Below are 23606 nucleotides of genomic sequence, written 5' to 3' on the forward strand. Positions count from 1 at the left end.
GGACTGAGGAGAGTAGACAGGAGTACAGGGAGATGCATCGTAAGGTGAAAGTAGAGGTAGCAAAGGCCAAACAAGGGGCTTATGATGACTTGTATGCTAGGTTGGACAGTAAGTAGGGAGAGACTGATCTATACCGGTTGGCAAGACTGAGAGACAGAGATTGGAAGGACGTGCAGCAGGTTAGGGTGATTAAGGATAGGGATGGAAGTGTATTGACAGGTGCCAGTAGTGTGATGGGAAGATGGAAAGAGTACTTTGAAGAGTTGATGAACGTGGAAAATGAAAAAGACCAAAGACTAGAAGAGGTGACTGTTGTGGACCAGGAAGTAGCAAAGATTAGTCAGGATGAAGTGAGGAGGGCATTGAAGAGGATGAAGACTGGAAAGGCAGTCGGTCCTGATGATATACCTGTAGAGGTTTGGAAGTGTCTAGGAGAGGTGGCAGTAGAGTTTCTGACTGGGTTGTTCAACAGGATCTTAGATAGTGAGAAGATGCCTGAGGAAAGGAGAGGTGTGCTGGTGCCCATTTTTAAGAACAAGGGAGATGTGCAGAGTTGTGGCAACTACAGAGGAATAAAGCTGACGAGCCATACAATGAAGTTATGGGAAAGACCAGTTGAAGCTAGACTAAGGGCAGAAGTGAACATTTGTGAGCAGCAGTATGGTTTCATGCCAAAAAAGAGTACTACAGATGCAGTATTTGATTTGAGGATGTTGATAGAGAACTACAGAGAAGGCCAGAGGGAGCTGCATTGTGTTTTTGTAGATATGGAGAAAGCTTGTGAGAGAAAACAAGGTATTATATGAGGAAGTCTGGAGTGGCAGAGAAGTACGTGAGAGTGGTGCAGGAAAAATATGAGGACTGTAAGACAGTGGTGAGGTGTGCTGTAGGTGTGACAGATGAGTTCAAGGTGGAGGTGGGACTGCATCAGGGATCAGCTCTGAGCCCCTTCTTGTTCGCTATGGTGATGGACAGGCTGACAGACGAGGTTAGACAGGAATCTCCATGGACTATGATGTTTGCAGATGACATTGTGATCTGTAGTGAGAGCAGGGAACAGGTAGAGGAGAAGCTAGAGAGGTGGAGGTTTGTCCTGGAAAGGAGAGGAATGAAGGTTAGCCGCAGTAAGACAGAGTACATGTGTGTGAATGAGAAGGACCCAAGTGGAAGAGTGAGGTTACAGGGAGAAGAGATCAAGAAGGTGGAGGATTTTAAGTACTTAGGGTCAACAGTCCAGAGCAATGGAGAGTGTGGAAAAGAGGTGAAGAAGCGTGTCCAGGCAGGATGGAATGGGTGGAGGAAAGTGTCAGGTGTGATGTGGGATAGAAGAGTTTCAGCTAAAATGAAAGGAAAGGTGTACAAAACTGTGGTGAGACCAGCGATGTTGTTTGGTCTAGAGACAGTGTCACTGAGGAAAAGACAGGAGACTGAGCTGGAGGTAGCAGAGATGAAGATGCTGAGGTTCTCTCTGGGAGTGACCAGGAAGGATAGGATCAAGAATGACTACATCAGATAGACTGTACTGTACATCAGATATACTGTTCATATTTTAATTTTGTACTGTATATTTTAATTTTATACTGTTTATATTTTAATTTTATAGTGTTTATATTTTAATTTTATACCATTTATAATTTAATTTTATAGTGTTTATAGTGCATGTGTGTGTGTGTGTGTGTGTGTGTGTGTGTGTGTGTGTGTGTGTGTGTGTGTGTGTGAGAGAGAGAGAGAGAGCCTTGACTATTTCTGTCACTACTCCTATATGGTACTGATAATATTACCACTACTACTAAATAGAGTTTACTGCTACTTTAATAACATGACTACTACTGTATTTGTATTACTTGTAACCCTCACTACTGCTTGCAGTATATTCCTGCTGGTGGGACTTTTAGATTTCAGGGTTGCTGCTATTATCATCTTGTTTTTCATAGTTCAGTTGGAATTTTATCTTTTTGATTTTTTAAGTACCTTTTAGTTCTCTGCATTCTTGGAAGAAACTCAGGTCAGAAGACCGTGTCCATGCAGCATCTCAACAGGAAATGCTTTTTTTTAGCTCACAGCTAATTAACAATTATTAACAGTTATTAGCAAGACTGTGACATAAACTTTGTCTTTCTAAAGTACATTAAAATGAGGTTAACTAAGGTTAACATTTAATTCAGTAAAGATGCAAAGCTAAACAAATTAGTGAGACACAACCATAGCCCCCCTTTACACAGCCTTTTTAAACCATCTTAATACTGTCATACCAAAATCAGCTACTATTAATATATGACTACTTTGCGTTCACTCCCTGCATATCAAGAACTTCTGAAAGTTTCCCTAAACTATTAGAGTATATATGACCAAACTACTATGCATCATTTTCCACCAAGACACTTGAAGGACACTGCATGATTTGTGGTATTGTATTATATGTAATATTTTTTGGTTTTTACAAATAACTGCCAACATTTAAGGCTACAGCATCTTTTGCAGCAACAGTAGCCTGGAGCCTATAGTATGAAAAAATAAAATGTGTCATCAATCATCATTCCCGTTCCTTCTTTAGCAGTTACATCCTTCAAGGCTCCAGCTTCAACAGACAGCAGCAACTCCAGAGACAACACGTGCTTTGTGCAGATAGTTTCATTAATGCTGGGCACCAGGACTGATGGCCCAGAAAAAGACAGACTGTCAGTACATTGAAAATCTCATTGAAAAAAGCTGATTTTGTCTTTGACAAAGTTGAGATATTGAAAGTGATTCATGTCAAAAGAATCTGTAAGGTAGAAGAAAGATGTGGCACTTGGCATAGCATGTCAGGATGGTGGAACCTGACTTTCAGTGAAGGGAACCGAGATGTTCACAGAGGTGATACAGGTTTGCCACATAGTTTTACCAGATGTCATAGACACAGAGCATCGGAAAACCAAGAAAACATGAGGCCAAGTCTCTTACTGATACTCACCAGTTCAGTTCACCAGTTTGGGAAAGTGGCAAAAAATAAAAATGTTCTTTGCTATGAAGTAACAATATGTTCTTTGCTAAAGAACTATTCCAGTCCACCCAAGAGAAAATGATGCAGGTCTGGCCATTGGTGGTGAAAGTTTGTAAAAAAGAAAGGACTGCATCTTTCTGACTGAAAATGTCTGCCTTTTCTAATGGTGATGAAGTACTGCTGCCCATTGCTGCTCTGCCGGACAACTGTCAAACTAATGATACCTAATAATGGGATTCCAACTAGGGGTAGGCTTTCATGGCTGTGGAGTCACACTGTGATGGTCAACCTATCATGAGATTATTGCTGTCAGGTGCCATTATACAATAGGGAAAATGAAGGGCCTTGATAGAGACTTGAACTCTCCGAGTGACACGTAGTTCCGTGTTCACTCACTAATTTATATCCTGTGTAGGGTCATGGAAGGATGGAGCCTTTCCCAGCAGACAAAAAGTAGGGGCACAAGGACAAAATTCCAGCTTATCACTGTGCCACAAAGGAAACCATTCACACTCACAATAACTTCAGACTCTACTGCATGTTTTTGGTGGTGGAAAGAACCTGGAGAACCCTGAGGGACAAGTGATAGGTCTTCAGCTGGATTTGAACCCAGGATTTTAACTAACTAACTACTGTTTCTCTGGTTGAATATGATGTTTGTGGGACAGGTGGCTCGTGGCCACAAATTTAAATGAACTTTCAGCCCGCACCAACACAAGTGGATTTTGGGGTTAACACACGCAAGAGCAGTGGTCCGCCAGTCAGAAGGTCGGTAGTTCTGCAGCCGAAGTGTCCTTGGGGATTATGCTGAATCCCAAACTGCTCCCAGGGGCTGTCCCATTGGTGTGAGTGACCCTGTGACTGCTCTTAATACACAGGTGACACCTTACACAACAGCATTTGTCACCGTATGAATTTTTGTGTGAATGGGTGAACGCTGGCCTGGTTGTCAGTCAGTCAGACTAGAAAGGCGCTGTAGAAGTACAGTTCATTTACTTGTAGTAATTGCCAATATTACTGTAATTTACAAAAACAATATTTTTTAAAAAAGTATCATTTTTCGGAAGAGATAGCAAACATGCAAGAAGGTCCATCTCAGTCCTGAGCATCTTCATGTTGGTAGCTGGAGGGCTGTTAGTGGGGGATCTGTCAGAATGTTCGTAATGAACTCCAGGTCTGTACGCATGGGTGAGAACTGGATGATGGGACGGTCCAGTCTTTGTCAAGAATACCGTCCCAGATCAGTGTTGCTGCCTCTTCGATAGGTACCTAAACCCAGAGTGATAGAAATAGATGATCAAACAGGTTGTACAACATAATGCCACTAAAAATGATGCAATTATCCTTATAACTGTTTATCATCTGGACGACTACCTCTCCCAGTGTTTATGGTTGAGTCCACTCAAGTCCTCAAGCTTGGCAATCTCTTTGAGGTACTGAGCTAGTTTATACAGCTCCTTGTCTTTCTCCCTGTTAAGATGGGCTTTCATGAAGGGTCGAATCTAGTACACAAATAGAAAACAAGCACACATACACACATATTTTAAGCAATTCATGTGCATAATGTAAAAAGGTAATGGACCATCTGGAAACTAAAAATAATGGTGATTGCGAACCTTCAATCCGTTCTGTGGATTCATGAGAAAGTTTCTTCCGATGTCGTCAAACATTATGGTGTTTTTTCTGTTGTAAAATTCTCCATACTTGCCCCATATCACACCAAGAGGTTTTACCTGTATATAAACACATCACCAAATACATGAGATCACCTTGTCTGTTCGGTTTGCCCAGACCCATCCCATACAACTGGTACTCCAATGCTCCAGCTGTGAATCCTCCACATTAAAAGCTAGGCGACTGCACCACAGTGCACCACAACTGAGAGTTAATTACATGCATGCCAGGCATGGCTCTGTCTGCATCTTCATTCTTGCATGTCGGATGAATGATAAAAAACACAGCATGTTAATTCGCTAGCCACCAAGGCATGAAAGAGAAAGGTCTATAATAGACATTTTCCAAAAATAACTGCTGCTAGTCTAGACATCAACTATTTAAAGTATAAATTTATAAGTTATAAGAATATATCAGCATCTTGTGTACATGCATTAGAGCCCAAAGCCTTTGGTTTTGAGCAGTTCTGTGTTTACTGACCTCCACAACCCCTCTCTTAGGTGTGTGTACTGTGATCATTGCTGCGCTGTCCAACATAAATGTAATCTTGTAGTTTGGGTTGTCAGTCACTCCAAGTTCCTGAGGAAGCACGGATACACACTTCTATAACGGCTTTTCCTATTAAACGTAAATTAACACTGCCACCTTTTGGCAAAAATGGGTACAGTACATTCATGGTAACCATCTGTCAGCACTAGGGGATATCTTACTTTCATTTTAGCTTCAATCCACTTCATACTCGTTGCAGCTATGAAGAGAATACACATTTATTATCATTATCATTACCATTATTATTTTCATTATTATAGAAGAGAAGATACATACACCAGATGACAATGTCATAGTCCTCATAGGCTGAAGTCAGAAACTCATGAAGGTATGGTCTCATCAGCTCTTGACCCGTTTCTGCACATGACTTGTGATCTAAATACATGAGTGTTCCAAAAACTTTTTTTTTAATCCCAAGAACCTCCTTTTTTTGTATTCGTATATTTAAGCATGATCTCAATATATAATACTTCTTTATTATATATCATTATTCTTTCTTAGAGGATAATAAACAAAACATATTTTACCAAATTTTGAGACAATATTTTTGGATGATGAAAACATGTCACTGTAATATAACAGAACAAACTTTTGACCAGAAAAAAATGAAACTCACTATTACTTGCTTAAAAGGATGATAAAATCCCATTTATTCTGTGATGGTCTAAGATTAAAGCTGTTCAGTAGTAATAGATAAAATAAATAGCATCCCATTGCTGTTATCATATCATTATTATTATCATTATCATATTTAAGTCCATGTCAGTCAATGCAGCATGTGAGTTATAATAGCATTTCAGGGAGCCGTGTGTTTATACTGTACAAAATACCATGTAAACCAATAAAAGAAAACGACAAAATAATAATTCCATATCACTACAATTGCTGCATGTAAAGGTTAAAAACCATTTAAAATATGGTATTGTAACTCACCGAATAACGTATAATCCACGTCCAGTACCAGAAGCATCTTTCCTTCTCTTGGAGGGTTTAGTACTTCCACCTTGTAATCTTTTACTCTGCGGGCAATTTTTGCCAGGTTCTCCTCTCTAGAGATATGCACTGACATTTGTTTCTCAGAACTTCATGTGTACACAAAAATCACATAAAACATCTTACCTGTTCTCCACTTCAATGACCTCCTCTTCTATGTCAAAATCATTGACAACGTCATCATTCTCTGGGGGTGGGGCTAAAACCTCTTCCTTTACAACAGAAAAAGGATGCACATCTTTAAGTGTACCCACCAGAAAAGGAGAACCTTTAATGATCATCACTTAACCGAGCAAGTATTTAACAGAAAATTATAAGAATCATGCCAATTTCTCTCCATCTGTTACGCATTAAATGAGCTCAGTAACTAACCCTTTATTCATAGTCCCCAAATGAAATCTTTGGAGCCTGAATGTCTCTATTACAAGTCACCTACCAGGCTTTCCTCTCTGGTGCCCATCATCATAATTTTAGTGTTAGGCTTCAGCTTTAGAGAGCCAAGCTTGACTTCATCCTCTGCGGGTTTACCTGGAGTTGGAAGAGGGAGTACTTCAGCCAAAAACCTTTGAAATATTAATCACTAAACCACAACACAAGCTGAAATGTTTGACACTAAAACAGATGGAATATGGATTTTTGCAAATAACCACACAAACAATTGCTAATTAATGTAGACTGACATGACCAAAACTTGTAGATACACAAGTGGATTCCATTGATTAAAAGTTTGTGCCACTAATATTGTTAATTGTACTTGGTCCACCTGACTTCTAGAACCTTTGGTATTATTTACATTCAATCTAGCACACTTGTGGTTACTGATGCTCTCTTACCTTTGACCTTAAGTCCTAGTAGTTTCTGTCTCTCTGGCAGCACCCCAGTCAAGGTCTTGATGGACTGTTTCAGGTCCATCACTGTGTCCTCCTCAGACAGAGAGCTGATGGAGTACTCTTGACCTCCCCACTTTATGATCACTGATACTGACATTGCACACACAAGCTCTTCACACGTACACATACACCAAAGAAAATATTTCTAGCTACAGTAACAAACATACACACGTTCACCTTGCAAAGACAGAGGAGGCAAAATAGCGGATGTGTCAGGTGCAACACTGTAACTGTCTGAGAATACGCAAAAAATGACAGCGCCAAACGTGAAATCGGTATTGCTAAGCATGCGCTGTCTGTGCTGGCTAATTCAAGACTCAACAGATAAACTATTCTGAGCAGACAATGACAATCCCCCAATGTTGATATTTTTAGCATGAGATTGCTAAAACTGATTAGCAACCATGTAAACACGGGAGGTAAACAGCCAACTAGTTGATATTAGCTGGATAACTTTACGTATTCTTACCTAACAGTTTAAAATAATAGGTACTGTTTGACAAACACAATAATATTCCGTCGAAATTTTGAATGAGCGGATTAGATTTGCCGTTTCAGTTTCATTCATCGATTTGCGCACACTGTTCTTCCGGGCGTCCCGAACCAGACCGGAAGTGACATAACAATGAAGGCGCTTTGAAATAATGAAAGACTAGATGGTCTGTTTTCCTGGACGTTCTTTATTGATTAAAACGGTATGAACTGGAGAGAGATTTAATATAATATTATAATTATTTACTTACATTTACTTACATTGGAATAAAGTAGAGACAAGTCACGGCAAAGAGAAAGAAAAGAAAAGATTTTTTATTTTATTTTTGCAAAAACACTTTAATCACATTCAAACATTTTGCAATTTTACATTAGATGAAGCACTAAAGTGCTTCAGAAGATTTTTTGCAAAAAAAAAACTTCAATCACATTTAGAACATTTTACAATTTTTCATTAGATGAAACTTAAAAAACACTAAACACTCAAAAACAGTAAACACCAATAAACAATGGGAAATACAATATAAAAATTAGTACATTATAACAGGATGTTTGCAAAAGTGAGGTGGTCATCAACTAAAGTCCATAGGACATTTTTGTAACACCAGATGTTCCTAAAGTTATTCAGGTCTTTTGTCAATTTATAGAAACCAAATTCTAGTTTTGAGCGACATCTGATCTTACAGCAAAAAACAGTGACGTTCTTTATTAATTAAAACGGTATGAACTGGACAAAGAAAGATTTAATATGATATAATAATTATTTACTTACATTTACTTATATTGGAATAAAGTAGAGACAAGTCAAGGCAAAGAGAAAGAAAAGAAAACAAAAGAAAAGAAAGGAAAAGATTTTTTTTTGCAAAAACACTTTAATCACATTCAAACATTTTGCAATTTTACATTAGATGAAGCACTAACGTGCCTCAGAAGAAGATTTTTTGCAAAAAAAACTTCAATCACATTTAGAACATTTTTACAATTTTTCATTAGATGGAACTTCAAAAACACTAAACACTCAAAGACAGTAAACACCAATAAACAAAGGGAAATACAATATGAAAATTAGTACATTATAGCAGGAAGTTTGCAAAAGTGAGGTGATCATCAACTAAAGTGCATAGGACATTTTTGTAACACCAGATGTTCCTAAAGTTATTCAGGTCCTTTGTCAAATTATAGAAACCAAATTCTAGTTTTAAGCGACATCTGATGTTACAGCAAAGAAATAAAAAGAAAAAAAGAAAAGAAAAGAAACTTTTGGCAACTTGTATTCATCTTTGTTCTAGACCTTGCGAAATAACCTGTACCTGATTCCAAAACTTCTGTACCGATAGAAATAAAGTTCTGTCATGTTTACAAATCTGTTTTCAAATGAGATTTGTTTTCACAGAATGCTTTTTACATCTGATTTGTTTAATAGTCCACTGGATAATACCACTAAATTACAAATCTGGACACACTTGATCGAAACAATGCCATTAAATTGGTTTTAACTGATAATAATTTGTCTAAACAGAACTACAAGGTAGACGACACCCAGTATCATGGGTGAAATTAATTTGACATGTGGCGATGGATTTTTATAGAAGTCTGTGGGTATATTAAAAGAGATGATGTTTTATTTTACCTGCAGTTCATGTGCCTAGCAATTTTATGCCACAAGTAAGAGTCAATAATATTTACTTGTCCATTGTTCATTTGAATTCCATTTCTGCTTTTCTACCATTGGTCATGGCATCTATAACACTATTGTATCATGAACTAATAATTTCAGTTCACATGACAACCAGTTAGTTCATCATAGCAGCAGACCTCCATTCTTCCTAAATAGATCTGGTCACACTCATTATTCACTGGAGGGAGGACTAGCTGAGTATGCTGGTGTAATGATACTGTAGCCACTCTCCAGTGAGGGGTTTTGGGGCGGAGGGGGGGGGGGGTGGGGGCAGACGTCACTGCGCATGTCCGCTCCTCTTCCTCGACACTCCAGGGTAATGGCTGCTAGCTGAGATGAGCGGACCCGCTGCATCCTATGACTGTGAAGCACTTCTGGCGAGAGGACCGTTAACTCGGGCACTGCCGAGTTAAAATGGTCGATATCCGACTGGAAAAACACCCCGAATCCATTGTAAATATTGCGAACATCGTCCTTCAAATGTAAGTTATTTTATCATCCTACACTCGGTCAGGCGTCATAGTTAGTTTAATGTGTACCAGTGTGAGTGTTAGCTAGGCTACAGTTGTAGCTGGGTGAAAACAGTTTGTGCTAATCCTCAAACGGTTAAAACTCTTGCTGTTCGACTTTTTGTGGACGTATGTAAACACTGGCGTCGAAAGGTTTGGTAGGTTTACAACCAAACAAGTCCTTCATTGTTGGCCCTTGTTCCCCGTTGTGTTGGAAAAGGAGTTTATTTGTTGACAGTAACGTTAGCTAACTGCCTGTGGTACTAGCTGACTACGACAGCTTCGGTTGCTGGCACTGTGCCTGCTGCCTGTTCGCTGCCTTCCTGATGCAGCTCATCATCCTTGTAGCACATACACAAACATTTTCTCATCAACTTCATTCGTCAAGCCCGATTCGTCGTTTATAAAGCCGTGTATGTAACAACACGAAAACCAAGCTAACTCGCTGGGTGTTGCAGTCTTTTGTGCCATAACGTCAGCTTAGATTTTTTTTTCTTTCGTCGAGACAGAGGGGTTACTAGAGTTCATGGTGGTAACACAATCGATGCACCGCTCACTCATTCATTGTGTTTGTGCCGAATGTGATTCAGTGAAGTAGGTAACCTGATGGTTACATGAACAGAGTTCAGTCAAATGCAGCCGCCTTGCTCTAGAGTTTAGATGTTAATAGCAAGACTTTAAAACAGTGTTGGAAAGTGGTGTTATATAAGCTCGTATTTTGCCAAGTGATCTCCCCCCTGTCCAATGATAGCGGCGATGAACTTAGAATTATATCATGATAATTCAACAACACCACTTGTTGGTAGGATTTTAAGGGGTGGAGACCTGCTACTGGTATATTTGTCTTGGTAAATAGTTGGAATTATCACATTAGAAGCTTAGGATCAAGTATTATCAATATAATAATGTGTATTTGCATTGCACATTTAAGAATTGTTTTAATATAGTGAGTGGCATCCAAATTTTGTGTTTTCGTTTTTAAAAAAATGCCCTAAGGTTTCCATGTTGTGGAATAATCTTGAACATTCCAACCTTGTTTGATTAATTTATCTGTAGTCAAGTTTTCATCAGGAGTTCATATTGATTTTGTCATGGAGACGTTTAGCATAAATTTCACAACATTAGTTCTTCAAACAGACAACAACAACAATGACAACATATCCAGGTAGCCTGGTAATTATTCATTAGGTTTGATTGGTACCCAGAGCGAGAGCAATGCAAATTTTTGTATAAAATTTGAAATGTAACTGAAATAAAGTATTCAATATAAGTATCAGTATAAAGTGCTTTGCTCATGACTATATCTTTTATAGTATGCTTTCATTGTGTTACTGTTAGAAAAAAGACAATAAGGGAATTCTAAAAATTGAAGAATTTGAATTCATACATGGACAACACAAAGTATAAACAAAAAACATTGAACAGGATATAATAATACTTAAGATATAACAAAACCATGCAAACCCTGAAGAACTCACTATATATGAATAAGCACATTTTGGAAGTGTGTCCTATTTATCTCACCTGACATTCAGTTGCACCTGCAATAACACACCTGAGAGACGCCACACAGATCATTTTCATAGTTGCTTGTGGATCGTGTGAAACTCTGTCCCATCTGTCAGTGTGGAAGCAAAGAGAAAGACCTGGATTTCTTTATGTTCTGTTTGATAATTGATAAATTTATTGGGCAAATTCAGGATTTGAAGCACCTTTTCAGTAAGTCATTTTGATACTCTTGCTTGTTTTCTATCCTATCAGAGAGAATAATATGTAACTACAAAATTCTATAAGAAATGCTATTTTTTGACTGAATGATGATGCATTTCTAAGGCCATGTCCACACATAGCCGGATCTTTTTGAAAATGCAAGTTTTTCCACCCCGCATAGAAAAAAAATTGCATTCACGCCGTTCCCCCTGGAGGACAACCTCCTTCACAGAGTTCTCCCACCAGCAGGCAGCATGACCCGGTCTGACCCAGAACTGACGTTAGCGTCTTTGGCGAGGAATGTGAATGAATGAATTAATAAATGTATAAACTTTATGACACAAAGAAAAAAACAGACAAACAAATATTCAACTGTCAAGCATGTTTATCAACGCGTCTTCGCTGTTTTATATCAGAAAATAGTCGGTTTCATCTGTGTTCATTCTGCGTGTATATGTAGAGCCAGCTCACACACACTAACGTCACAGTGGTTTTCACTGCAGGGATACGCCCCCCGGATAGAAAAAATTTCGGTTACAGCGCACTTCTAAATGATCATCATGGTGGAACGGTATTTGGACTTAACTACAACAGTCACTGACCGTCATTTAGCTGCTGGTATTTTGCATGTCCAGCTACATGGAAAAAACTTCTTAATACCCAGAGAGAGTTCTCAAAATTTTTGTAGGAATTTCCCTCAGCTAAGCCATCTGACGTCAGTGTGTAGCAGTTTAGGAAAGCATTATCAAACTGCAGTGCAAAATGCTCACAATCTGCAGCTTTCGTTTTGAAGTTGGCCCTGAGAAAAATAAATGCTGTTCAGACAACTGGCTTTTTAGTTCCTTCACCTTTGTCTTTCTCAGCTCACTTTTTGGTGGAAAGTTGGTGTCGTAGTTTCCAATAACTGTCCAAAAAATGGCACTCTACGTTTCCCTTCTTCCGTATTGAGATGGTAGCCTGGCAGATGAAGCAAATGCACTTCAAAAATGTCATAGTGAAAAATATCTACCAGAACTACCAGTCGATCACAATCGATGTATTGAGCACCCTGCACTAGAGGCTGTACTTGAAAAAGCTTGTTTCCTGATTGTGATCTTGCTTCATGTGAATTTTATTGTTGTCTTAGTATGACACTCGAGCTGTCCGTGACCGCCCTATGACCTCCCTTTACTTGCTGCCCCATTGGTCTACATGTCTGGCTGGCTTTCGTTTTTTTCTGTATTTATTTCTTCATCATCTCTACATCATATCTCTTCTGCATCATTTTAAGCTTTCATAATATATTGTGCTTCGTCTTTCCTCCTTTGCAGTTGACCCTCACTGCCTTGTCTTAGTGGTCAGTTCTGTCTGCCGTTCAGAGGTTAAACTGAGGCCATGACATTGAAGGACCGTGTGGAGGCAGTGCTAAATGTGGGTCTTCGGGTTCCCAGCATCATGCTGCTGGATGTCTTGTACCGCTGGGACGTCAGCTCCTTCTTCCAAAAGATCCAGCGTTCCAGTCTGTCCAACAATCCGCTGTTTCAGTACAAATACCTGGCACTTTACCTGCACTATGTAGGTCAGTGAGTCTGACACACACACACAAACACACACACTCCTGCATTAGAATGTCTTTCTCTGTTTTCAACGTACAGCATTTTACACACTTCATATTGTAACACATTTATTATTGCTACAGTAGTGAAGTTATCATGACCTGCAGTTGATGATTTACGGCCTATTTGACTGGGCTAACAGTAAATTGGCTCCTGTTCCGCTGACTTTATCAACAAGTCAAATGGAAAACCTTCTATCTTTTGGTTGGATTTGCATCATTTTTTCTCCAATCTAAAAGCTTATGTTGCTCATTTACAAAAGAAAACAAAAAGCCAACACCAAAAGGTTACCTCAGAACAACCTTCTTCATCAGTATTCCACTTTTATCCGACCTATTCCAAATTGTTTACTCACAAGGAGAGATAATACAGTTGGTTGTTTTGTGGACTCTCTTGTGTATTTTAGTATTTTTTATGGGAAACCTTTTGCCAGCAGTGACTTTTTTAAATTGACAAACATTTGTCTCAGGCACATTTACACTTACATCACTTTTGTAAATAGAAACATGGTGTGATATGAGATGCAACAGAAATACTTTTTTGTATTAGTAATTTTTACTTGATATTTTTCCCCATGCCAGTGGAGCCTGTCTGTGTTTGTTCCATTCGTCTAATCATTATGTGTGTATGTATGTGCGCGTGTGTGTGCATCCTGCAGGTTACATCTTGAGCTTGGTACTCCTGACTCTGCCCCGTCAGCACCTTGTTAATCTCTACCTGTATGTCCTCACTGCCTTGTTGCTGTTTGCCGGTCACCAGGTTTCCAGGTACACACGCACGCACGCACGCACGCACACACACACACACACACACACTCAAATGCACACGATAAAATGTTGAGATCTCATTTTTGTTGCTCTGGTGAATCCCTTGAGTTATAAAAGTTTTTGTTACCTGGTAATTTATATCTGATTTTAAATTTTTCAAGTTTATTCCATTAAGGTCTACAAAAATCAGTCCACACTCCCATTTCCACCAGCGAAGTGCTTGTCACTCTTAGCATTCCTTTATTGTTAATAAAGTACCTATTAGGTTTAGGTTGCAGGTAAAGAGCACAGGAGCAGTTGCATCTGTCACTTTGTCCACATCAATAATCCTGCAACTGAACAGTAGAATACTCATTCACTCATCCAACTTTTAGAACAGACTACCCCGCCTGTACTGACAACACTCATACATGCTAGGTGTGCCAAATTAAGTAGTACCTCATCTGGATTAGGCCAAGAATATAATGAGAGGTTTTTCTCATGGAATTAATGTGATTTGATATGTACTAACAATGTAACAAATTGAATTTGGTATATTAACCAATACATTATTGTTCAGCATCTGTTGTGTTGTAAAAGACCTTTATAAAGACATTTACAAACAAACTCCATGCCGATGGGATAAAATAAGATTTCCCATATAAATAGAACTGACAACTGCGTCTTGTCGTTTTCAGGGATTACGTACGCAGCGAACTGGAGTCTGGCTACGAAGGACCTATCTACCTGGAACCTCTCTCAATGAACAGATTCACCACTGCTCTCATAGGTATTACATTACATTTGGCCGTTGAAGACACACCTCTCTATTGTACACAAGGAAACATGAATGTGTCATACATGAACTCAGACAGAGGTGCCTTTTTGAATTCAAGTCTTCTGTTTCAGTTTGATCCCTCAATTCTCCTCTCCTTCAAGGCATCATATTCATGTTGAAAGTTCAGAGACGTGTAGACAAAGAATTGCAATTTCTTCTGTCACTTTCAGGGCTGTGAAAGTTGGTCGATGTTCAGTTAGAATATCAGGTGTCATAGAAAGTCAAGTCTTAAAAGGTTAATATCTGCCTGAATATGAGTAGGATTTTGGTAAGAATAGCTTGATTGTCAACATGATCTGCTGTTTCATCTAGAGTCACGCCTGTAACTCAAATCCTATTTGAAATGTATCTATTCCATATTTATTCGGCACAGTGTTTCCTGCGCTATATATAAAGTGACCATACAGGATGTTGATTCCAATGCCCGGCATGAAAATAACTTGGTCACAGAAACAGATTTAATACTGGATGTTTATAGGAGTGGGAGTTTTTATGAGTGTTTGTTTGGTTTTTGTCGCTGACATATTGCTTTTTACTAGACAAGAAAAATGACATTGCATCCGCAAAAAGTGCTAAAAAACACTTTTGCAGCAGTGTACACATTTGTTAGTGCTTGTCTGTTTATGTGAACGTGTGTATGTGCACCTTCTTTTAGTTTCCTCTTCTTTCAGGTCAGCTGGTGGTGTGTACATTGTGTTCCTGTGTGATGCAGACCAAGAGGATTTGGCTTTTCTCAGCTCACCTCCTCCCCCTGGTGGCCAGACTGTGTTTGGTCCCACTGGAGACAATCGTTTTCATCAATAAGTTCTCCATGATCTTCACAGGTCTGGAGGTCATTTACTTCCTGGCTTCTAACTTATTGGTACCTTACAACCTTGCCATGACTGCCTACAGGGAGCTGGCTCAGGTAATAAACTCACACCTCGTTTAGTTTTTATGGCGGTGCTTCAGCTGTAGTAGACCTGAGAGATTTCCTCAAGATGGTTTTATGTTGTTATGTCCGGTTAAAATGACTCCATTTTTGTGTTTCTGTCCTCCAGGTGGTGGAAGTGTATGGGCTGCTGGCATTAGGAATGTTTCTATGGAATCAACTGGTCCTTCCAGTTCTCTTCATGTGTTTTTGGTTGCTGTTGTTTGCTTTGCAAATCTACTCCTACTTCAGCACCCGTGATCATCCTACCTCGCGGGAGAGGCTCCTTTTCCTCTTTCTTACCAGGTGAGGTCATTGCACAGGTCAGCCTGCATAGAACATCATAAATTACAATCAGAGTCTGTAGAGCAGCCATCGCCACACGGCAGCCCACGGGCTCCATCTGGTCAGCTAAAGCTTCCCATCCGGAATATTAATGAATTAAAGAAGTATGCACAGCCAGCATTACTCACCTGTGCAAGAGGACCAGAAAGTCCTAAAAAGGCATCATCAGTGAGCCTACACTGATCAGCCAAATGTCTGTAACTCTCCAGTTAATCATCTGCTAGTCGATCTTCTCAAACAGAGCCGATGGCAGCTGACTGCCATGGACAGCAGGGTTATCCTGGAGATCACAAAGTCTTTGTATTAGATACAACGGGTGTCACTTGGGTTATTTTTTAAGGCAACCATTGTATTAGTTCTCAGACCAGTATTTTTAAATAAATAAAGAATATTCATTTGTCATTATACAATCGTACAGTGAAATTACATGGTTAGATGGAGAGTTGGACCTGGGCCGCTGCACCCTGGCCACACTTGCTGCTGTGGGCCAACATAACTTAAAGTTACTTAGATGCATGTTTTTTGTGGTAGTGGGGGGAAACTGGGGTACCCGAAGAAAATTCATTCAAACACAGAAGAGAGAACATGGCCTTTTCTACACAGAAAGGCCATATTGGGAATGCTGGGGTTTGAGCCCATGACTTTTTTGCTGTGAGGCAACAGTGCTAACCACTATGCCACTGTGCCACCTAATTTCGCCATTTTTGTTTATTTTGTTTAGAGATGTTGCGATACAGCCATTGGTTGAAGTGGGACTTTGTATTGAACTCAGACAATTTGTGTGATGTCATGGAATTCAGAGTTTAATCATACTAATTTTGACTTGCAAACATAACACTCAAAGTCAAAATATTTAATAATTTTAATAACAAAAATTAATGTTTTATTTATTTAGGTATTAATTTGACACATGTGCTGTCTCTAAAAAATATGGTTCAATGAAATGAAAAAACCTCCCTTTCTGGCCTCAGTATTGCAGAATGTTGTAGTACACCATACTCCCTGCTGGGTCTTGTCTTCACCGTCTCCTTCATCGCTCTGGGAGTTCTCACACTCTGCAAGTTCTACCTACAAGGTTACAGAGCTTTCATGAACGACAACACCATGCACAGGTGAGACGGTCCTGCATGCGTGTGGGTTTAGTGACGTCATTTGGAACAGGACTTCAGTTCAAACCACTTTGCATGTGTGCTTTTGTCTGTCTGCACAGGGGAATGACTGAAGGCATCACCCTCCTGATCCTCGCTGTCCAGACCGGCCTAATAGAACTTCAGATCGTCCACCGAGCCTTCCTCCTCTCCATCATCCTCTTCATTGTTGTTGCTTCCATCCTGCAGTCCATGCTGGAGATAGCTGACCCCATAGTCCTGGCTCTGGGAGCTTCCAGAGACAAGTAATTCAAACTGGTTCTTCATCTAGTTTCCACAGTATATATATATTATTATAGACGTTTTTATTTTGTGAAGGCTTAAGCCAGCATTACCCATAGATGTTGGTGAATTCAGTGTGTTAGTCTGGATTCTGATAAAATGTACTCTGATGTGAAGCGTCACTAACTCCAAACTCACAGTACTTTTACCTCCAACTGTACACAGCTGAAGTCCGTCATTACATGAACTGTAGACTTTTTTCCACATCATCACGTTAAACTAAAGTTCTCTGCTCTATATCGTGTTTCTCTGAATCGAGGTTTAAGTTCCTGCGGCTTGCTTTGCTCCATTACTGTTAGCTTCCTTTGCTAAACCCAACCCAAAGCACTTCTCCCCTGCTGCTAATGGCTGTTTTCATTTTAAATACAGATTATCTGGCCAGTGAGGTCTTTTAGGTGCTGACACAGCTGTAAAACAGTGTGGAAATAGATCTGGTCACGTAAGAATATTGATTTCCTCGATCAGAATGACCATCTGACACTAGTCAGAACCTGACTAGACTGTTTGAAACAAAAATAGTAATCATTGTGTATTCGCATAATGTCACCCTCCTGAAATAATTGCTGAAGTCATTCTTTAAAATGATTTGGGGTTTTATTTGCCTAAATCCTCAACAAATGGTTCAGTTTTTGTGTTTCCTGAAAAATCTCAAGAAAAAATAGACTTTGATAATAAAGGCGTCGATAATAAACATGATGCTGATGTTTCAATGGATGAAGCTGATTCTCTACTCTTTGTTCCTTCCTCTGTGTTTCATTTAGGAGTTTATGGAAGCACTTCAGAGCGGTGTCCCTTTGTCTGTTCCTGCTTATCTTTCCAGCCTACATGGCCTACATGATCTGTCAGTTCTTCCACATGGACTTCTGGCTCCTCATCATCATCTCCTCCTCCATCCTCACTTCGCTACAGGTAACAAACACACAGGTAGCAGTTCATACAGGGTGGGTTGATGCAGATACGAAGCACCTATTTGATGTTAAGTTTATCAGCAACTTAGATATTTAGCAGATGTTCGCAGGAACCTAAACAGAGAACAGTTTAAGTAGCTCAATACAATATAAAAATAGTTTTGAAGAAAGCACATTAAAAAATTTCCTGTTTTTATCCACTAAGTAAGTATATTTTATGATGAATGATCAAACAGAACTCCTAAACCCTGTGATCATCTCCTCCCACAGGTCCTCGGCACCCTGCTGATCTACGTTCTCTTCATGGTGGAGGAATTTCGTAAGGCTCCCGTAGAGAACATGGATGAAGTAATCTACTGTGTCAACGGGACCTACAGGCTGCTGGAGTTCCTGGTGAGATTCTGACACGTGACAAAAGCAAGAGAATCATTTCTGTGACTTCACCTCACTCGTCATCCTTCCCTACCAGGTTGCGGTGTGTGTGGTGTGCTACGGTGTGTCGGAGACTGTGTTCGGGGAGTGGAGTGTGATGGGCAGCACAATCATACTAGTCCACTCCTACTACAACGTGTGGCTCAGAGCCCAGCTGGGCTGGCAGAGCTTCCTGCTCAGGAGAGACGCTGTGAACAAGATCAAAAGCCTTCCCACAGCCAGCAATGCACAACTGGAGCAGTACAACGATATCTGTGCAATCTGCTACCAGGTAGGAGCCGGTTCACAGTCTGTGCGTCTGTGGAGAGGAAATGTTAAAGAATTCATTCCAGGTTTCAGTTAAATGTAGGTGTTTACTAAAGTGCTTTTGAAGCGAGGAAAATATTCCGGGAAAGATAACAGCGCTTTGTTTTGTTTCCTTATCCGTCCAGGACATGAACAGTGCTGTGATCACTCCATGCAGTCATTTCTTCCACGCTGGTTGTCTGAAGAAATGGCTTTATGTCCAGGAAACATGTCCCCTGTGCCACTTACAACTCAAGAGCCAAACGCCAGCTGCACCTGCCTCCAACCCAGATGCCCCTGCCCCCAACCCAGATGCACCTGCAGCCAATCCATGCCCTGCAGGACAGGACAAAGCTACATTCACGAATGTCAGGGCCGAGGAAGGAACAGGAGAGCAGGAGGGACATCGTGCTGTCACATCAGCTGGAGAAACCTCTTCCTCCCCCTGTGCTCCCGCGGCTCTGCAGCATCTGAATTCATCTTCATCTTCTTCTTCTTCAACACTTGTGACTGAATCTAAGAACCAGCTCCCCGCAGATCATCCCACATCATCTCCCACAGACACATTGCAGATGCCTCCCACCCTCTGTCACCATTCACCCTCACCTTCTCTGGCCCAGACAGAGATGAACTCTGCTGACCCTGATCCCACCCCTCTGCAAAAGTCTGGCTTCTCATTGGACAGCCAGGGGTCCTCTACTGGTCCTGCTTCTGAGGATCAAGGTCGTCCTCCATGCAGTCTCTGAGCCCCATCAGAACACAGATATACTGTACATGCATGCACATAGAAACATGCTTAGTAAAGACCCATCCTCCAATATTATATCTCTATTCTTCTAGACCATCAGTTGGATTTCCCATGATGTAAAGAAAATTAGTTCCACCATCCTCCCTTCAAACTCAACACAAAAAGGGTGAAGCAGTATTCTCATCTCATGTTCAGACAGAACCATGTTCATCATCGGGATTGTTTGGATTCCATTAGAGTCCAGACAGTCACCTTACCATTACATATTCAAGAAAAAGTTAGATTTACATCTTACCCATGGAATGTGAAAACCTGAATCAAACTGAATCCATCGCTCGTTGAACTTGGTTTCCTCGCTATCGACATGAATTATAGTAACATTTCACTTCATTTCCTTTCAATCGGCTGCATATTGTCCCACTCTGCCTTTGCTTGTGCAGCTTCCCTCTCATTGCTGTACATCCACCTGTATTTGGGTCCTCTCTCTAGTCTTCTGTGTGCCATGACCTGTGAGGTCAGAGGTTAGAGAGCCCTGAAGGACTTGCGACACTTGACTGTTGCTTTTTAAACTGTGGCACTAGTTTTAACAGTTTGGCATCATTAACACACACTGAATGAGTCGTAGAAGACGTCACCATGACCTGAAGTCTGGTGCTCCACAGGAGAGAGCTGGGCGGTGTTCACTGTAGTTCATGTGTCTGGCTTTCTCTTGACGTCCAGGTTCAGCGTTCGAATCAAGTTTGTTTGGCTGGTCCCAGCAAAAACTGTTTCACTTGTCATCGCCAAACTTTTGTATCAGTGTAAAGATGTTATTTTTAAGATAATTTTTACATTGCCACTTTATTGGATAACAGACAGGAAGGACATGGAAATATGTGGATCATGAATGATCTGGAAAAGGAGCCCAAAAATCTGTCTTTGCTGCTTTCCTGCATTCACGGTACTCATCCTGTCACAGCATTCAATCAGTCCCTGAGAGTCCTTCACAAAAGTCAACACTTTTATAGCAATAGCCGATTACCTGGCTCCAAGAAGCCAAAAGCTCCGAAAGCAGCCACATCAGAGCGCCCTTGTTTTCTAACACTGCATTGTCCAGATCCTCTGTCATTTTTTTCTTCACATGAAATGTGATTTCCAAAAGGTGTTTTATCAGTGCCAGCTAGTGCACCGAGTCTGAGCCGACTTCCTTACCGGTATGAAGTTGGGTCAGGCCAGTAAGACTTTTTTTTTTTTTTAAAGTCTGAAGATTTAATTCAGACTTCAAAATGTGACATTGCTGAATCACTTAGGTGTGGAGTTCACACGTTGCCACAGTTACCACAGATTTATTTCTCCCAATGTGCTCCACCCACTGTTTTACCTTCCCTGCCACCCCTCAACATCATTTCTTATTTGAGTTTCATTTGCACTAATATAGTTTTTACTAGCAACGCTCCAAAGCTGTTACGTGGGCAACCAAATCCCCTCTGATGTGTTTGTGTGTACGAGGAAACAGCTCCAGATGTTCTGTGTGTCGGGTATATAAATGTTGCTTTGTATGGCCTCTATGTTAAACCACGTTAGTGTTGTATTAGATCAGGGACGGTTTTCTTGAAAGCTTCCTGGACCTCCGATGTTCTTTCAATGCCTATGAACAAAGAAGGATGTTCTCCTGAGAAGCTTTCCAGACGCGCCCTGAGCCGAGACCTGCCAGTATTCCTGCTGCTCTAGTCCGTATGAAGCGTCCTGAAGCTGGTGTGATCACTCTGATGCCCTCTACTGGTAGGAGTGGGATCAGCACGACGCTGATGGGCAGGAGATGCGTTAGACCTCAGAAGTATTACTCAGCCACTGTTACTAAAGGTCTTATCATGACTTTATTGAAATTGGGCTGTGTTGGATGCAGGCTTGAAAATGAATACATACTAATGTAGGATCAAACCTGCCCAACACCATCTCAATATCTGTCAGTTTTTTTAACAGATAAAATGTAGAGTTTGATGTATTTTGCACATGTTTCTCTGAATGGCGATCATAAAGTCTTTCCTGTTTGAATGAAGAACATCAGCCGCGTTCTTTTTCTCTAAGTTCTGTTTTTAGAACCGTTGAAATGGTTCCAGACATTTTTAGCAACTTCATACTCACTGGGTTGTCATCTTGAACCATTTGAACTGTGTTGAGCAGAGATCACCTGCATGATAACATCACGTGCGCTGCACGGTGGTGACTGTCATTGGCAACTGTATGTAAATGCATTGCAGTATTAAATGATAAATGACTGCTAGAGAAACCTATCAGCTGTTGATTCGACATTTATTTCCTCTGTTCATATCCAGTGTCACCCCACCTTCTCATGCTGAGGTAGTTGAGACCCTACTTCCTGTGTGGAGTAAGGAGAACACCCGTCGACACTTTCCCATAAAGTCTGGTGACATCATTACTTTTACGCATTTCATTGGCGAGAAGTTAGAGAAACAGAATCTAGACACCACGCAGCATTCTGTCTACATATTTCTGTTCTGAATACATTTTTAATGAGCAGTTTGGAAAAAGATGAGCTGCCGTCGCCTCTGTCAGATTCCTGATAGCTGATGACGGTCAGGGCTGCTCTGACTGAGGCGCTCTGCAGATCCTAATACCTGTATAGGTTTTACTTATATAATAAAATAACTTGGTTTCATTGCAAAATTGCTGATTATTTTATTACCTGAGTCTACAGTTTTCGGTCTGCAGGATGATGACTTTGATAACTTTTAATGAATGGTTGTGGAAATGTTGGGTATATATGGAAGAAGCTTTTCAATGTTGCAGTACATTTAGAAAAAAAGGCATGTTTCCACACTTTTTCAACACTTGGATTGAATTTTTATATTTCTGTCATCAAGGAATTGAACTTTGCAGTTGATCTGGGTTAACAGGAGGATGTATTTTATTTTCAGTATCTGCTGTGTTCAGCTATTCATTACCTTAATCAGGTTCAGACAGTGACTGGAATGTGTAGTGGACTTTAATATAATAAAAATGAAGCGGCGACTCTTGGCGGAAGCGTTGGACGGATCCCTCCATGAAGTCTTCATCTCGGCGCCACCGCATGTAGTTCACCTGTTCAGCCACACGGTGGTGCTGTGGCGCTGCTTTGCGCTGCAGGTACAACTGCAGCGATAACCCGCTGCAAGACGAGCCCGGGTTTACTGTGTGAGTGACGTGGACACAAAAGTGACTTTATGTTGGTTTGAAGTTTCATTTCATTCACATGTCCTGTTTTACATGATCTGTTCGGCTCTTGCTTAAATAAGCATCGATTATATTTCACTTTATCAATATTTCTGATCATTAAACTTCGTTTTTGAGATACTTCACATCCTTATAGATCAAATGATATGTTTGGGTTTTTTTTTTTAATTTTTAAGAGATATTTTCTCATTCACAGTATTTGTCTTTGAGGGTAACTCTCGCTGACATAATCGGACTCAAATTTTAAGTCTTTCAGGAGTCCCATAAATCGATAATCGCTGATCCATTGCCTGTAGCTTTTGAATAATTGTAAAGATGATTTTTTTTTTCGCGCGATAATTGATCATATTTTTTTCTTGTGTATTTGAAACATTTGACACATTTACTCATGTGGGCACACGGAGAAAACATCTTCTCATGGCAGATATTTTTATATATACCAATCGATCCAGCAGCAGAGCCTCTTTAACCTTCATTCACATACATTTCTCTCTTCAAACGTGAACCCGTTTAAATATGGGCCGATCCGAAAGCGTCTCTCTCCCTCCACGCAGGAAACTGAAGCATAAAGACTCTTACTCTCCATAATCAAGGTCAAAAGCGTTTTTCAATAACCTTTGGGAATTAATCCCTGGAGCTGCGCCAGTTAACCCTGCCAATCATTTCCACAGCCAGCTG

The 23606-nt window shown here is 40.3% G+C and overlaps 2 protein-coding genes across 4 annotated transcripts; one reads left to right on the forward strand and one right to left on the reverse strand.

Annotated features, from left to right (window-relative positions):
• Window positions 1-2463: 2463 nt before the first annotated feature.
• On the reverse strand, window positions 2464-7693 carry ublcp1 (ubiquitin-like domain containing CTD phosphatase 1). Of its 3 annotated transcripts, none has more exons than XM_068331395.1 (11): window positions 7559-7693; window positions 7033-7266; window positions 6636-6727; window positions 6326-6411; window positions 6140-6255; window positions 5483-5581; window positions 5368-5405; window positions 5138-5236; window positions 4600-4716; window positions 4358-4485; window positions 2464-4252 (listed from the first exon to the last, which is right to left on the reverse strand). In XM_068331395.1, the coding sequence occupies exons 2-11, from the start codon at window positions 7214-7216 to the stop codon at window positions 4225-4227; spliced, it is 987 nt and encodes a 328-aa protein (XP_068187496.1). In that variant the 5' UTR covers window positions 7217-7266; window positions 7559-7693; the 3' UTR covers window positions 2464-4224. The 3 variants fall into 3 exon arrangements, with proteins under 3 accessions (XP_068187496.1, XP_068187499.1, XP_068187497.1); XM_068331398.1 differs by having other exon boundaries at window positions 7033-7238; window positions 7559-7682; XM_068331396.1 differs by having other exon boundaries at window positions 7033-7682.
• Window positions 7694-9586: 1893 nt separating this feature from the next.
• On the forward strand, window positions 9587-22865 carry LOC137606609 (RING finger protein 145-like). Its single transcript, XM_068331938.1, has 12 exons — window positions 9587-9741; window positions 12789-13036; window positions 13732-13840; window positions 14518-14609; window positions 15329-15564; window positions 15698-15873; window positions 16884-17024; window positions 17123-17305; window positions 18104-18251; window positions 18521-18643; window positions 18720-18953; window positions 19114-22865. Exons 2-12 carry the CDS (start codon window positions 12853-12855, stop codon window positions 19711-19713), a joined length of 2226 nt encoding a protein of 741 aa, XP_068188039.1. The 5' UTR covers window positions 9587-9741; window positions 12789-12852; the 3' UTR covers window positions 19714-22865.
• Window positions 22866-23606: the final 741 nt, after the last annotated feature.

Source organism: Antennarius striatus, chromosome 13 (genome assembly GCF_040054535.1).
Source record: "Antennarius striatus isolate MH-2024 chromosome 13, ASM4005453v1, whole genome shotgun sequence".
In the NCBI taxonomy this organism is placed as follows: Eukaryota; Metazoa; Chordata; class Actinopteri; order Lophiiformes; family Antennariidae; genus Antennarius; species Antennarius striatus.